The 16,425-nt window shown below is 33.1% G+C and overlaps 2 protein-coding genes across 2 annotated transcripts; one reads left to right on the top strand and one right to left on the bottom strand.

Annotated features, from left to right (window-relative positions):
- Positions 8,864–14,364, top strand: LOC104793732 (NAD-dependent malic enzyme 1, mitochondrial). The gene is made up of 19 exons (XM_010520143.2): positions 8,864–9,178; positions 9,282–9,378; positions 9,461–9,579; positions 9,667–9,834; positions 9,986–10,114; positions 10,209–10,269; positions 10,720–10,823; positions 10,898–10,981; positions 11,310–11,416; positions 11,649–11,760; positions 11,971–12,084; positions 12,234–12,299; positions 12,611–12,683; positions 12,779–12,865; positions 13,016–13,070; positions 13,165–13,236; positions 13,546–13,608; positions 13,699–13,813; positions 14,064–14,364. The coding sequence occupies exons 1-19, from the start codon at positions 9,014–9,016 to the stop codon at positions 14,136–14,138; spliced, it is 1,866 nt and encodes a 621-aa protein (XP_010518445.1). The 5' UTR covers positions 8,864–9,013; the 3' UTR covers positions 14,139–14,364.
- LOC104793722 (nuclear transcription factor Y subunit B-7-like) lies at positions 14,554–15,736 on the bottom strand. The gene has a single exon (XM_010520132.2). It carries the CDS (start codon positions 15,635–15,637, stop codon positions 14,990–14,992), a length of 648 nt encoding a protein of 215 aa, XP_010518434.1. The 5' UTR covers positions 15,638–15,736; the 3' UTR covers positions 14,554–14,989.

The raw sequence follows: 16,425 nt of genomic DNA, 5'->3' as shown, positions 1-16,425 counted from the left end.
GGGAAAGACTGTGGAGGAGAACAGGCAAAGTTCCAATTGAAGTCCTTGATAAAAGGAAAAAACGAGGGCGTCCAAAGAAGTTTGATAAGATAAAAGAGCCAGGTGAATCATAAAGTAATCCAACAAAGCTCACCATTGAAGGTAAATTTGTGACCTGTAGCAATTGTAAGCAAATGGGTTACAATAAGAGAACTTGCAAAAACCAAGTTGTGTAATTAGCTCCTACAAGCAAGAAAGGAAGACCGAGGACAAGTCTGGTAAGTAATTTGGCCATGTATTTTTAATATGATATGAAATAGTAATGGCAAGGTTAACACATCACAACTCTGATATGGTAATGATGATCCATGAAGCATCCAAAATGCACCAAAGAGGTGGCAGAGAGCTGGGACCCAACCAACACCACTTGTTGCTCAAAGCCAATCGACACCACATGTTGCTCAAAGCCAATCAACACAACAACCACAAGGTCCACAACATTCAAGTGCCCTAGCTAACACAAGTGCAATATGACGAGCTTTTGGACGTCCTCCTGGGAGTGGAATGGTTGTGGCAAGGGTTTTGGTAGATACACAATTGTTCTTCTACTTTTGTTTATGTCTTCAAACATCAAAGAACTTATCAGACCATGAGTCTCATTGGATCCTCTAACAATAACACCTCTACTTTTTTCCAATTACAAGGATCATAGCAATGACAAAAATGAAACCTCCCCAAGACAACAAGATAAACTGCCTAACCATTTTTTCTCTCATTAGCTTCTAGCGTTTCACTCGGTTGTTTAGATTGCATATATTGTATACTTTAAGATATAACGATGAACAATGGGTCCTATTTTCAGCTATGGTTAGGATCTTCAAAAACGCGCGGATCTTCACACTATACAGATAAATCTTTTTAATTTTTATTTTAATAAAACTATTACCCTTCTTAATTTTATAATCAATTCAGGCAATTAAAGTAATTAAGTAAGAAATTTTGGACGTTCTTAATTTTGTACTCCTCTTTTAATGATATTAGGACTCGGACCCCCGTAATGTTGCGAGAGAGTATTTTAGAAAATTTTATTTGTATAATTATACATTATGAAATCATTTGAATATAATAGAATAGTTTGAATACATAAACATTACGTAAACAGTTACTAAAAACACAACCATCAAAATGAAAAATTATAACAAAAAAATAGTGTGAGAATAGACGCAACTTTGAAAAAAACATTGTTTAAAGTATTATAAATATATCAGATATTTTATGAAGAATTATGGTAAAGAATTAACAAAATCATTACGACAAAGTGATACTAACTAAGAATATTGAGTTAATGGTTGTAATGAGTAAATGTAAAATTCTATTAAATGATTATAGTTTAAATATATTTAATAATGAGTGAAACTGTATCAACGAAAAAAATTAAAATGCACAACTTTTAAAACAAATTAAAAATAAAATTTAAATATTAAAATAGTTTTTAACAAAATTTTGATTAATAGACGCAACTGTTAACTCTATCTTAAGTTCTAATTAATTTCTATATTGCTATAATCATTTCTAAATTTTTAGTTAGATTATAAAAGAACATTGAATATTAGATATTAATACTCAATTTCAACATAAAATAGAAAATTTGTTTCAACGAACTTGTTAGTTACTGATGAAGAGGCAAATATAATGAGAGTTAAAAAAAATATGACTATTTAAATAGACACACCTATTAGAAAGAAAATTTTGTGATGAAAAAATATAAATAAAATATAGTGAAAAGACACAACTCTACAATGAATATATACAACCTTTTGAATTTTTTTAATAAAAAACAAATAAAACGAAAAATTTACGAAAAAATACTACGAAAAATCGCAATTGTTGTGTCTGCACTTGATTATACCTAATAACTAATATAAAATGCTTTTAAATAGAAAGCATCTTTATTACCTGAAACAACCCCACCTGTTAATAATAATAATAATAATAATAATAATAATAATAATAATAAGAATGAAATACCCCATAATATTTAATTACAACCCAAACAATAAACCAATAACAAAATCAATACAGCGGACGGCAAACCAAACCAACTCCAATTAAATTTAAATACATTACCAATCATAACCAATATAAACCAACAACCTAACATGTTTCTAAACCAGGTTCCAACAACACAAACACTAAAAACCGACATCATAAAACCGAGACCCTAGATCATCCTCCTCATCATTGCCATGATTCCGCGCTATACATTACCTGCACCACAAACACAATGAGATGCGTGAGTATTACCAGAAATACCCAGTGAGGCGATCCTCCCATCTACGAGCTATACACACAAGCAAATCAAGAGTACAACTGCAAATAAAACATAACAAACCAGTCATTGAACACAACACCCATTAACACATTCACCACACCTACACATCAATCACACAAAACAAGTTATATAACCCAATCGCTTAGATAAGCTCATGGTCACGCACTCACCTTTTCGACCTGATTTGACAAGTTGAGACTCTCCTAAAGTTTGCAACAGCCCAGAAAACCCCTACAACAAACCACAAAACCAAAAACAACTTTATAGCAAAACTGGACAGAAACATCATAAAATAACAGTTTCAAAGACGAAACCCTAAAATAAAAACCTACCGATTCTGGTCCTTTGCCTAACACACCAAAATCTAAACTCCCCTTCCTCACACCTCTTCTCCACAAACAAATTCTCCTTTTCCTCTCTACAAAAGCGACCACAACCCCAAAAGAGAGTAGAGAAGCGTGAGTTATAGAGAAATTTAGGGTTCCTTGGTTTAATTTAATTAAACCAGAATTTATGTAAACCGATACTAAACCGATATTAAACCGATTCCACCAAATTTCTGATGTAAAAATCCAATATTCTTATTTTTGGGGACACGGGCGTTACATTACCGTATTGAAAAGTTAAATTCAAAAACTCACTATTTAATCCATCTAACTCTTTGAAAAAAATTCTAGGTATTTTCATTAAATTTTTATATTTAAGATTAACTAAAAGTTGTAAATTAGATTCATCATTCCAAAAATCTTTTATTAAATCAAGAATTAGGAATTTTTTAATTTTTAAAAGAATGAATGCTAGAGAATAATTTAGAAAGCTGCAAAAACCGTTGAGATTGAAATTTTATTTTGTGTCAGACAAATATATATATATATATAGATATCAAAAGATACAAATATTCGAATAAACACAACTCTACAATGAACAACTACAACTTTACAAAATACCGTTACAATGAACAATTACAACTTTTTGTAAATTACACAATTTAAAATTTCTACAAATTTTTTTGGAAAATTATCTAACATGTACGATTAATAAAAATGACTTTTGGTGTCATTTATTCGGATTGTTATTATATATATTAGAGTAATATACATATCTAATAAAGTCAATTAAACTAAATTTTATTAAAACCAATTTGTTTCGTGATATGCTAGAAGTTAAATCATAAAATTAACAACCAAAATACAATTATAAAATTTTAAAAGACTAAATAAAACAAATAAATACAACTTAAAAATTAATATTTCAGTTAGAAATAACTTGTTTTGCATTTTAAAATCTTCTTATAATTAAAAGAGGAGTACGTTTTTGAACATGTCCAAAATTATCCAAGTATTTACACAGATTGCCACTCAATTTTGCGAAAAGGAAAACGTTTCTCAAAATTGAGAAGGGTACAATCGTAAGAAAAAATATAAATTCGATTACCGACCTGTTTTGTAGAAGAAGACCCGCGTGTTTGACCGGATCCGTTTTAAAAACGACGCGGATCTTGCAACTTTTTTAATTTGACCTAATTTAATTTATTTTCTCTCCCCTGTCAATCGCCACCGTCCAGAAGAAGAAGAAGATGCCTTTTATGATCAATCTACTAAGCTTCGCTCCGAAGCTGATGAGAAGATATTGAATTTGGCTTTCAAGGAAGAGAAGTTGGCTATTGGAGATTATGTAAGTTGGTGTGCGAATGTGTTGTGCGTATAATTGCAGTTTTAAAATGATGCAAATAAGGATTATGTAAAACAGTAAGAATGATGTTGTTTGCAGGTCAGCAATTACTTGATTTTTCGGTGGTCGTGTTCCTTCTGTCTTTGTAAAACGACCGATTGCATTGTTTGATGTTTAGCTTAGAGGGTCTATGGTTTTATTTGTGTTTTTTTGACATATGAAACCAGTTGTTGGATTTGGGGAATACGTCAAAGAAGTCCATGTCTCTTACGAGCATGTTATATATGAAACTATGGTACATTAATCAATTACACCACTCATATCCTAATCAACAAAAAATCTAAACTTGACTGTATAAAATGTAATCAGACATGTGTTTTGCATTTCTGCAGCAAGTTTCACAGAGGAGAGCAGAGATGAGAGGAGAAAAGCAGCAAATTAAAGAGGAGATGGAGAAATACAGTCTTTGTTGTTTGGATGTGCATTAAATTATTGGATTTTCAGTCTCTTTAGTTTTCTCTGTCTCCCTCTCTTTTTGCTTTGCAGATGGAGTGTGGACCATAATTCTTTATTCCGGACTTTGAATCAAATCCTGACATGGATTCAAGCCACCAATATTGCTCTGTGACTGCCTGGAGAAGGTTAAGTCTTTTATTGTGGCTTTATATGAAAAACCATGCAAATTTTGTTTCCTTTGATAATGACTTTATTTTCTCTCTTTGTTGATCACTTATGAAGCAATTCGAAAGAGATTGTTAATCCTCATGATGAATAAATCCTAAGAAACAGAATGAGAATAGAATTGTTACAACAATTTCTAGAAGATGCAGTATTAATGTTATAGACTCAAAGACTAAAGAAGATTCTGCAGTTCTTAAGACGGGTTGAAGTCTATGGCTTATCACTTATACATAATTTTGCATTTGTGTAGATGAGTGTTAATGGATTATCACTCTTAGTGCTAGGGTCATATCACTCAAGGTGCCTTTTATCTCTTTTGTCATTATTTTGAATTTGATACCTAATTTGGATTTGATATTACTTGCTAGGATTGACGTGATATACCGGCTAGGATGAGAGACGAAGAAGCTCTCTACAACGCAGTGTCACTTTAGTATAATCAAACTTTTTAGCTACATTTTTTTTTTGTATCAAAACATATATATTAAAGTGTAATCTTAATTTATAAAATCATAAGTTAATATATCTTTAAAAACTTTTCTCATATTGTTGTATTATAATCACATTTCCATATATATATATGAGTAATAAATATTTAATACACAAAAAGTCACAAAACTATAGAAAATAAAATTCTATAACATATAGTATGTATATATATATATATATATATATTAAAGTGGATATGTCAGGTCGGATAATAATTTGGCGGTAACGGGTCGAGTAACAGAACTGATGGTAAGAAAATCAGTACTCAATAATGTATCATTACCCACAACTATGAGTAATAGTATTATAATACTACCCTTATTTTTAAAAGAGGTCAAATACTAATAGCTGAGTATGTGATGTAAACTACTACACCTACAAATCACCTTAGTATATCAATATAAATTAACACATTTAGTTTGCTATAAATTAAAAATTGTTTCGGATGCACTGTGGGTTAAAACTTGTATTACATTAATAAGCTTATCTTATTATATAAACCTTGATGACAAAATTACTAATTAACAATATCATGACACATGTCAATTGTATCATTTAGATGTTGACACATGTCAATTCTAAATTTATTAAAAATTTTAAAATATAAAAATGTAAAAATTCAAAACATACCATAAAAAGGTTGTATATAATAGTAAAATATAGAAAAGAAAACCTAAGTTTATTTAAAATCTTTTAAAGAAAAAAAACCTTTGTAAACTTCCAAATGTAAAACAAAACTATTAAAAGTTTTTAAAATATTAAAAGGAAATGATAAGAAAATTATAAAATTTAAACAGCTTTAAAATTTAAAAGATCATTATAAGGAAATTATAAATATAAATAAAATTTGAACTTAAAATATAGTTTATTTATTTTAATTTTAAGTTGCTAATTTTACAGGAAAATTGATTACTTTTTATATAAGATAGAAAATGATTGTGAAAATATACAATTAGTTACTGTTTCTAAGAAAAAGATGGTTGAAGTAAAAAAAAAAAAGATCGTCTCATATTTTTTTCACCAATCAAATAATTTATTCAAAAAAACTGTTATTGTAATATATAAGATAGGAATATGTAATATTAATGTATGCGCTTTTAACTATAAAAATGTTAAAGTGAAGAGACATATAATAGGCTATTTAATGTGTTCATAAAGATAATTTGTTGGTAGTAGTAACGACTAAAGAGTATATTTTAACAGTAAAATATATTTGTGTGTGCAAATACATTTTTAGTAGTAATGTATATAGTAGATTTGTAAATGGATATACATTAGTGTATTACAGAAAACAAAAAAATAACTATTTTCTATAACTATAAGTTTATCTCTTTACTTTTATACATTGTTTTTACTTATCAAAGGAATTAAATATATATTCTTTGTTAAATTTAACAATAAATTAACTAAAAGTTTAACTTTGAACATATCTGCAACTATTTTCTTTAACTAAAACTGTATCAATTTACTTTTTTTTTTCAACCAAACAATAAATTAAAAAGAATTTCATCGGTTAGTTGTCCAAGCTGGAGGGAAGAGGTTTACAAAAGAAACTTCAGAGATAAGAGAACGCGAAGCACGGGCAAGACAATCTGTCTTCGTATTTGACGCACGGAGGATCCAAGAGATATAGAATAGTGGGAAAGACTCCAGCAAGTTAAACTCATCGAGCAAGTTGGAGAAGGACGATCAATCTTCAGAGACTGCACAATAGTGAGTAACTCACACAATCAGTCTCGAAATGTTGACAAGCGATCCCTGCAGCACGTATCCGCTCCATGACCGACAACAACACTTCTAACTCCGAATGTAGGGGGAGGGCTCCGTCTTAGATACTTGGCCTCCAACAACAAGGTTCGCTCCTCAACAACACAACACCACCAACCCAATCCTGAATGCACATTGGTTGCTTTCCAAGAACCATTAATCTGACAACCAGGTGAAAAAATTTGGACCTCCGAAAACGGAGATAGAGCTGACATGACCGCCATAAATTTGATTTTTTTTTTAGTTATGGCCTTCCAGATTGCCCATAAATTCTATGATAATTGAAGAAGTTGATCAGAATCACCCTGTTAAGAGGCAACCTTCCTAGAAAACAAAATCCAAATTCGAGTACACTGACTCATATGGAAAACCCTCTGATGAGACCAGAGTCGGAGATAAATCTCAAACTTCACACGAGCGAGGACATTCAAAGAAAACATGATTAATAGTCAACTGCATAGTCGCACCATTTACACCAAAATCACATTGGACAACTCAGTGTATCAATTTATTTTATAGATAGTTTTTACTTACTAAAAATATTTATTTTATATTCTTTGTTAAATTTAATTTTATTTTAAAAACTCTAAACCCGCACATCGGGCGGGTCCTAATCTAGTATATTATATCTGACATGCACAAACAATATATATATATATATATTAGTTTTTATACATATAAGTTCTATTTAATTTGTAGCCTAATTTATAAAATATAATTAAGCTTCGTCCCGCGGATTCAAGCCTAGTCTAGTTAAAAATTAAATTCTATTAGATTCTCTGGTGACCACACGACTCAATCAAATCAAATCAAATACATTTTGATGTGATATACCGGCTAGGATGAGAGACGAAGAAGCTCTCTACAACACAATGTCACTTTAGTATAATCAAACTTTTTAGCTACATTTTTTTTTGTATCAAAACATATATATTAAAGTGTAATCTTAATTTACAAAATCATAAGTTAATATATCTTTAAAAACTTTTCTCATATTGTTGTATTCTAATCACATTTCCATATATATATGAGTAATAAATATTTAATACACAAAAAGTCACAAAATTATAGAAAATAAAATTCTATAACATATAATATATATGAAATATAAAATCATACCAAAAATGAAAGCAAATTAGGTCAGAATATTCATGTATATATATATATATATATTAAAGCGGATATGTCAGGTCGGATAATAATTTGGCGGTAACGGGTCGAGTACCAGAACTCATGGTAAGAAAATCAGTACTCAATAATGTATCATTACCCACAACTACGAGTAATAGTATTATAATACTACCCTTATTTTTAAAACGGGTCAAATACTAATAGCTGAGTATGTGATGTAAACTACTACACCTACAAATCATCTTAGTATATCAATATAAATTAACACATTTAGTTTGCTATAAATTAAAAATTGTTTCGGATGCACTGTGGGTTAAAACATGTATTACATTAATAAACTTATATATATTATATGTGACATGCACAAACAATATATATATATATTTGTTTTTATACATATAAGTTCTATTTAATTTGTAGCCTAATTTATATAATATAATTAAGCTTGGGGTTCAAGCCTAGTCTAGTTAAAAATTAAATTCTATTAGATTCTCTGGTGACCACACGGACTCAATCAAATCATGATCAAAATCAGAACATTTAAGGTAAGAAGTATATATAGACAGCAGATTTTTTAGTGTATATATAGTTTAATGTATAATTTCAGATTTTGAATGCACTTTTAAAATATTTGTAAAAAATAAAAACTAAGATAAATATTTAAAATACTGTGCCATGATAAATGTTGACAGCATGAAAAATGCAAATTTTATTATAGAAGACGGAAAATTGTAAACGGTTCTTTTGACTAATAAATTTGGGTGTGGGAGAAAAGTTGAAATAAAAATCTTCGAATATAAAAATAAAATAAATTGGAAAAAAAGAAAGAAAATAGAGAGTCTGCGTCTGCGATATTGAAGAATCAAACCCAACACGGAGAGTCCAGTGTGAGCTGTGTGTAGCAAAAATTATTCTCCAGCCCACCCAGATCGGTACAACCTCCGCTATAGATTCCGAATAACGATGGGCATGGCCAAGAAGCTCCGGCTGAGTTCTTCTCTCAGCCGAATTCTCCATCGGAGGATACTTTATTCCTCCGTCAGATCTTTCACCACATCCGAAGGTCACCGTCCCACCATCGTCCATAAACAAGGTCTCGATATCCTCCATGACCCTTGGTTCAACAAGGTACTGTACTTGTACTTGAGCTTCTCTTTCTTCAACTTGGATTTTGAGTGTGAACACGAATCTGGATCTTGTGTAATCGGAATCGATCTCTCTCTCTCTGTAGGGAACTGCGTTTACGATGACGGAGAGGAACCGTCTTGATCTGAGAGGACTTCTTCCACCTAATGTTATGGATTCTGAGCAGCAAATTCAGCGTTTTAGTGAGTTTACTTGCTACTGGAACCTTTTGTTTATGTTTACATGCCTGTCACTCATTTGACATGATTTGACTTTTCTCAACAGTGACTGACCTGAAGAGGTTAGAGGAGCAAGCAAGAGATGGACCTTCTGATCCTAATGCTTTGGCTAAGTGGCGAATCCTTAATCGCTTGCATGACCGAAATGAGACCATGTACTTTAAGGTTAACTCACTTCCCTTTTTTGCTCTTAAAATCCGTACAAGATTTGCTGAAGAGGCTATTAACGCTAATATTTTTTCATTGTTTTAGGTTTTGATTAACAATATTGAGGAGTATGCGCCAATAGTCTACACTCCTACCGTTGGTCTTGTCTGCCAGAACTACAGTGGGTTGTTTAGGAGGCCTAGAGGAATGTATTTTAGTGCTGAAGATCGTGGTGAAATGATGTCCATGGTTTACAACTGGCCAGCTGAACAGGTCCTTCATATATATGACGACACTGTGCTTAACTGTGTTTGGCTGACTGATTCAACCCATTCTACCCTCTTTCTCTTATTGTATACCAAGAAACTGGTTTATCTTCTAGTGACCATTTGTTTACTGATATAACGTTTTGCTATACATTTAGGTTGATATGATTGTTGTTACTGATGGAAGCCGGATTTTGGGTCTTGGAGATCTAGGTGTTCATGGTATTGGAATTGCTGTAGGGAAGCTTGATTTATACGTTGCCGCAGCTGGAATAAATCCTCAACGGGTACTTGCACCATCTAATATTTTCTTATTCCTCCCCATCTCTATTTTTCTCTATAATGATGTGGTACAATACTTGCGTGCACATGCTGGTTTAGGTACTACCTGTCATGATTGATGTTGGAACGAACAATGAAAAACTACTCAAGGACCCCATGTGTAAGATTTTTATTTGCCCCTCTTACATTTATAAAGTCCATTATCATAAGATGACTACGTTAGGATTAATATTTTAACGGCGTTCTTCTTTCCTTCCACATACAATATAATATAACTGTTTGCTGTTGTTTGCGATTTTAGTATGGTGAAGCATATTTATTATCTGTCTCTCAATCTCTTTACATAATGATGTAAAGAATGCATAGTTGAGTTTTGTGTATGCATACATACATATATGAAAATGTCAAATGTCTTTATAGTATTGTGTAAGAGTCTGTCATATCATTCTGTCTTTTTTTCTTTGTCTTTGAAACCACATAATTTGGTTGTCCGACATTTTAGTTTTTTCTTTCATGGTTTAGGGATTTCCAATCGTTCAGAGACATGAACGAGAATAGCTTATCCTCTGTCATGTAATCGTTCTTACTGTGTGTGGTTTTATTTTGACAGATTTGGGTCTGCAGCAACGTCGTTTAGAGGATGACGAGTATATATCTGTTATTGATGAATTTATGGAGGCAGTGTATACCCGGTGGCCACATGTTATTGTGCAGGTAACCGATGCTTCATAGATCTTGGTATATCAAATGTTTCTTATTATGAAACTTAAATGTGTTTCTACCTACAGTTTGAGGATTTCCAGAGCAAGTGGGCTTTCAAATTATTGCAGAGGTATAGATACACCAATCGAATGTTCAATGATGATGTCCAGGTAATGAGTCTTCCGCCATAGAACGATTCTTGTAAAGATGAAATACCATTATTTAGCTCTGAAGTATTATATTAGGTCAATGTGTCAGTTAAGTTTGTCTGGCCTTTGCTGGAGCACTTACAATCTTTGAAATAATTAGGCACTATTATTTTTAAAATATCATATATTATGTGCTCTAACCATCATTTCGTTCAAGTTATTCTTAATCTTTTTCATACAATCAGATCCATTAAAACAGATAATAAAAATGGGTTTTGGAAATCTAAATGTTGATATAAAAAACTTGTTTTTTATGTTTTGACTAATATGTTTTCATGATCTGGCTTAGGGGACTGCAGGGGTTGCAATCGCTGGTCTTCTTGGAGCAGTTAGAGCACAGGGGCGGCCTATGATTGATTTTCCTAAGATGAAGATTGTTGTTACTGGCGCTGGAAGGTAAGCTATTCTCTGTTGCTATTTTCTAGTCTTTCCTGGACGGTCCTAGTTTACCAGAGATTTGTATTTGTAAAAAATTGGTCTTCGTAGTATTGTTTATTTATTTACTGGCCGAGGATTGTTTGAAGGGATTTAACAGATGGAAACTTTCAGCTGCATCACTGCATAAGTCAACTTAGAATAGTTATGTCAGAATATTGAGTTTCCTTGTAAAAATCTTTGATTTTTGCAGTGCCGGAATCGGTGTTCTAAATGCTGCAAGGAAGACAATGGCGCGGATGTTGGGAAATACTGAAACTGCATTTGATAGTGCACAAAGTCAATTTTGGGTGGTTGATGCTCAGGTATATTTATTATTATATAGTGGTGTGATTGATTTTCAGCTTAGGGAGCTGATAAGATGTTTTAACCCTGTCAAGCGATTTCCCTCTGGTTTCCTTTACTGCTTGCTAAATACTTCATCATCCCTTTTGTTTTGTCGTGTGTTTTGGACCTTTTTGTCCAATAGCTTAAGGAGCTGAAGTTGTTAACTTTTTTTGTTGCACTTAAATCAGGGTCTTATCACTGAAGGACGAGAAAATATTGACCCAGAGGCTCAGCCTTTTGCTAGGAAGACTAAAGAAATGGAGCGTCACGGATTAAAAGAAGGAGCAACTCTTGTGGAAGTGGTCTGTGATTCTTTTTATCAAGATATCCATTAAGTATTCTATATCTAATTTGGCAATGGGTCTGGTGTTTGATAGAAATTCTCCCTTAAAATGTTTTCCTGCTTAATACTAGTAAGAAACTAACGGTTTTCTGTTTCATCGGTGGCTAGGTTCGTGAAGTTAAACCTGATGTGCTTCTTGGTTTATCTGCCGTTGGAGGGTTATTCTCAAAAGAGGTAAGGAAAGCTGCCAAACGCCTTAACATATCTAATGCTATGCAGCAGAATCATTGATTTAGCTAATTAGATAAGCGAGAAAATGAAATATCGTATTTCTTAGTGACCACTCACCACTGCCCTCATAATCTGGTTTCCATGGTAACTGCTATTTAGATGAATGATCAAGTCGACTGTAGCATAGGTCATAGTGCTGTAAGAGGCGTTGGTGCATCTTGCTTGCATGATTCATAATGCTGTAAGAAGTTTTGGTGCGTCTTGCTTGCATGAATCTGACATATGGAAGTCATTGGTTGGATATTGTGTTTAAGGTTTTAGAAGCCATGAAAGGTTCAACCTCGACAAGACCTGCTATTTTTGCAATGTCAAACCCTACAAAAAATGGTAATTTGTTCCCTTCGTTTGCATTGAGATGGTGGTTTGTAGTTATTTGTGATTCTTGTCAGAATTGATATAGTAACTTATGCTTAAAATTACAGCTGAATGCACGCCTCAAGATGCATTTTCTATATTAGGCGAGAATATGATTTTTGCGAGTGGAAGCCCATTCAAGAATGTGGAATTTGGTATGTACCACTGCATCATTTGTTGTACACATTTTATATGGGAAAATCGTAACTGCTCCTTTATTTTCAGTAATGTAAGAAATTGACCTTACTAGATATTTGTTCTCTGTAAGGCTTTGGTTTAATATAATAGTACATTTTTTGTGGCAGGGAATGGTCAAGTAGGACATTGCAACCAGGGAAACAACATGTACCTATTTCCGGGGTTAGTTTTCGTTGGAAAAATTGCATACACTTGACTGGGTGGATTAATAACATCCTGAAAAAAAAAAGTTATAATTTTGTAAATTTTTATGTAGTATTGGACTTGGTACTCTTCTATCTGGTGCTCCCATCGTCTCGGATGGTATGCTTCAGGCCGCATCTGAGTGGTAAGCTCTTTTCCTTATCCACTGCATTAATCTTATACTGATTTTATCTTTATTTAAGAGTACCATGATATATATAAATATGGACCAAATTCAGAGAATTATAAATAATGTGTGCAAATTATCAATCACCTAATTTGGCTAATGTCACGGACTGTAACATATATCCACCCACGAGACAGTGACCAAAGTATGGTTGAGGTTTCGTACACTAGTTGATGTAGATCTTCTTATATAAGAATACACTGAAATAAATCAATTCCCGTATTTTATGATGTTGAATCATGACACTGTTCCGCTAAACAACTGCAGCCTAGCAGCATACATGAGCGAAGAAGAAGTGCTACAGGGGATTATATATCCTCCAATATCAAGGTGACACAATAAAAGCGTTATTCGTGTTGCATTAGGAAAGGGTTTTGATAGAGATGTTGTTATATCTGGTTTGTGGAATCGAAATTGCAGGATACGAGACATAACAAAAAGAATAGCAGCTGCGGTGATTAAGGAAGCGATTGAGGAGGAACTGGTCTGCGGATATAGGGAAATGGACGCTCGAGAGCTCCAAAGGCTTAATGAGGTAATTCAGCTTATGACCATCTATAGTATAATTAGAAACTATGGGGAAAAGAAAAGACGTTGAAATAACGTATCTGGTCTATTTGGAACTCCTGATGATCAATCTTATTCTGCATAGAATGTATATGAGTTTGGTTATATGCTAGTAAAAGAATAGTATTTACCTGATTTCTCCAGTAGAGAATATAAAGACCAACCAAAAACTAAGCCGAAATGTTAGTTATGTTCACGCGGTTCTGTGTGTTCCGCAGGAGGAGCTGATGGAGTACGTAGAAAACAACATGTGGAGTCCAGAGTATCCGACTTTGGTCTACAAAGCTGACTAAATTTGGTTCCCAAAATGAATAAGTCTACTTTCTCATATTTATATGTAAAAAATTATAATGTGGTTGCTTCATATCAAGCAGATTCGTAGTTGCTGCTTTCTCTTGTTTTTGTGTAAAAAATAATAAAAATGTTAATTATTTGGCTGCTTCTTACCCAATCAGGTTCATAGTTTCCAGTTTCTATGCTATTTATATGTAAAAAATAATATATTTGGGTTTCTTCTTATCCAATTTGTCATAGCAGCAACACTTTACTCACAGGGCTCCCATGTTTATATTATTGCATCCGTGTTTTGAGTGATAAGATACTATGAGCAGTGAGGAACAATGAACACCATTCTCTTTACTCTTTAGTATCAACAAATGATTACCCAAAATCAACTAGTTCAAGATAGATGAGAATGCATGCAGCTATTCTCTAGTGTAATGATCAGGTATAACATTTTGGTAACTTTCAAATAGTAAGATGATAGGTATCACTTTTTTGGTAAAAAAAGGTTCAAAAAGTCTTTGATTATCAACATTCATTCAGATTTTTTATTTTATTTTTAGAAACCATGAGTTAAACCAAATATTCACCAGATGAAACCCAGTTGTGTTCTCTGACTTGCTACATATCCTCTTGTGTGATTCAATTTTTATCATAATCCGAAAATATATGAAGAATTGAAGTATTCTGTTACACAAAATCATGACATGGGTAATACTCAAGTTATCAAGATGTACGTATCTAATGTGTCTATATAGCAACAGTTTGTTTATATAAGGATCAAGATTGTACTCACAAAAGGTAAAGAAAGCATATAACTTATAGAAAGAAAAAAGAAAATAAAAATAAAAACGAAAGTCTCTCACCAGTGAATGGAATCAATGTTATCATGCTGCTGCGGGAACTGTTTCTGCAATGATTTAGGAGAGAAAGCAATATTGGGAAATGGTTGATGATCGGCGGGTAGGAATGGAGAAGGATGATGATGAGAGATGTAACTAGTACATGACATGTTATTGTTGTTCTGGTCTTGTTCTTGGAACTGGTAGTTATGATGGTTCTGTTGTTGAATCTGTTGTCTTTGTTGTTGCTGTTGCTGTTTCGGGCTGTTAACTTTCTCTCCCTCGGTGTCTCTGTATTTGCAGAGGTAAACCTTTAATGGAGCCACGTAGTCTTCGAATCCGAGAGTTGTAATAGCCCAAATGATGTCATCTCCGTTGATGGTCTTTCTCTTCTCTCTCTGACACTTATCAGAAGCTTCACCAGTGACAAAACTGATGAACTCCGAGACGCATTCTTGAACGGTTTCTTTGGCTTCTTTCGAGATCTTACCGTTACCGGGAAGAACCTTTTTCATGATCCTTCCGACATTAGCAATGGGAAGGAACCGATCTTGTTCTTTGTTGTTGATGTTGTTGTTGTTGTTGTTGGTCTTTGAAGAAGGGCTTCCTGGATTCGTTTCGGCTATTTCAGGAGACCCCTGATCCTCTTCTGGGCTCTCTTCAGTCATGCCTCTCTCTCTCTCTTTGTTTTTATGATTGATGCAACCATGTGATGTATCTGATTTTATGGGTAAGCTTAGTGCATGAAACTAGGCAACTTGTCTATTTATGGATTTCTTGCCAACCAAATTTGGAACTCCATGCGACTCGCTCCTTTTTTTTAGATGATTTACAAAACAAGAATGAAGAGTAAGAAAATGTCATTTTTGAATTTTTATTTTCCTATTTTGTTCCTCTATGTATATTTCACATGATTGCCATTTTCTTACTCTTCATTCTTGTTTTGTAAATCATCTAAAAAAAGAACGAGTCGCATGGAGTTCCAAACTTTTTTTTTTATTATTATTTTGTTTTATGTATATATATTTTTTAACATACCTTCATTTATAGCCCAAGTGGGTTGGAACCCTTTTACAAAAGTATCTCCAAAAGAGATACACCTACAACAAGCAATTTACCGAGCTTACAACAACTAGTGAAACATTCCAAACCGTAAAACAAGGAAGGAATCTGCGGGGGATGCAATTCTTTGAGCTCGAGACAGCGGATCCAAATGGCACCGTGGGATGCTTTTGACTATGAGGATTGGCGCTGATATTGACTTGAAGGTGGCGTTATGGAGCCAAGAATTTCTCTCTTCCCATATAGAATAGACTGTGGCTTGATATACCATGCGAAGAATCAAAGCCACATTCTTGTTTGGGCAAAGATTCTTTAGCCAAGTAAGAGTATCTTCGAACGAAACTGGGGAAGAAACTATTGTCCCTTGTAACCCCCCCCCCCCCCCCCCCCCCCC

Source organism: Camelina sativa, chromosome 1, assembly GCF_000633955.1.
Source record: "Camelina sativa cultivar DH55 chromosome 1, Cs, whole genome shotgun sequence".
Lineage (NCBI taxonomy): Eukaryota > Viridiplantae > Streptophyta > Magnoliopsida > Brassicales > Brassicaceae > Camelina > Camelina sativa.
This window is presented reverse-complemented; position numbering and strand designations above follow the sequence as displayed.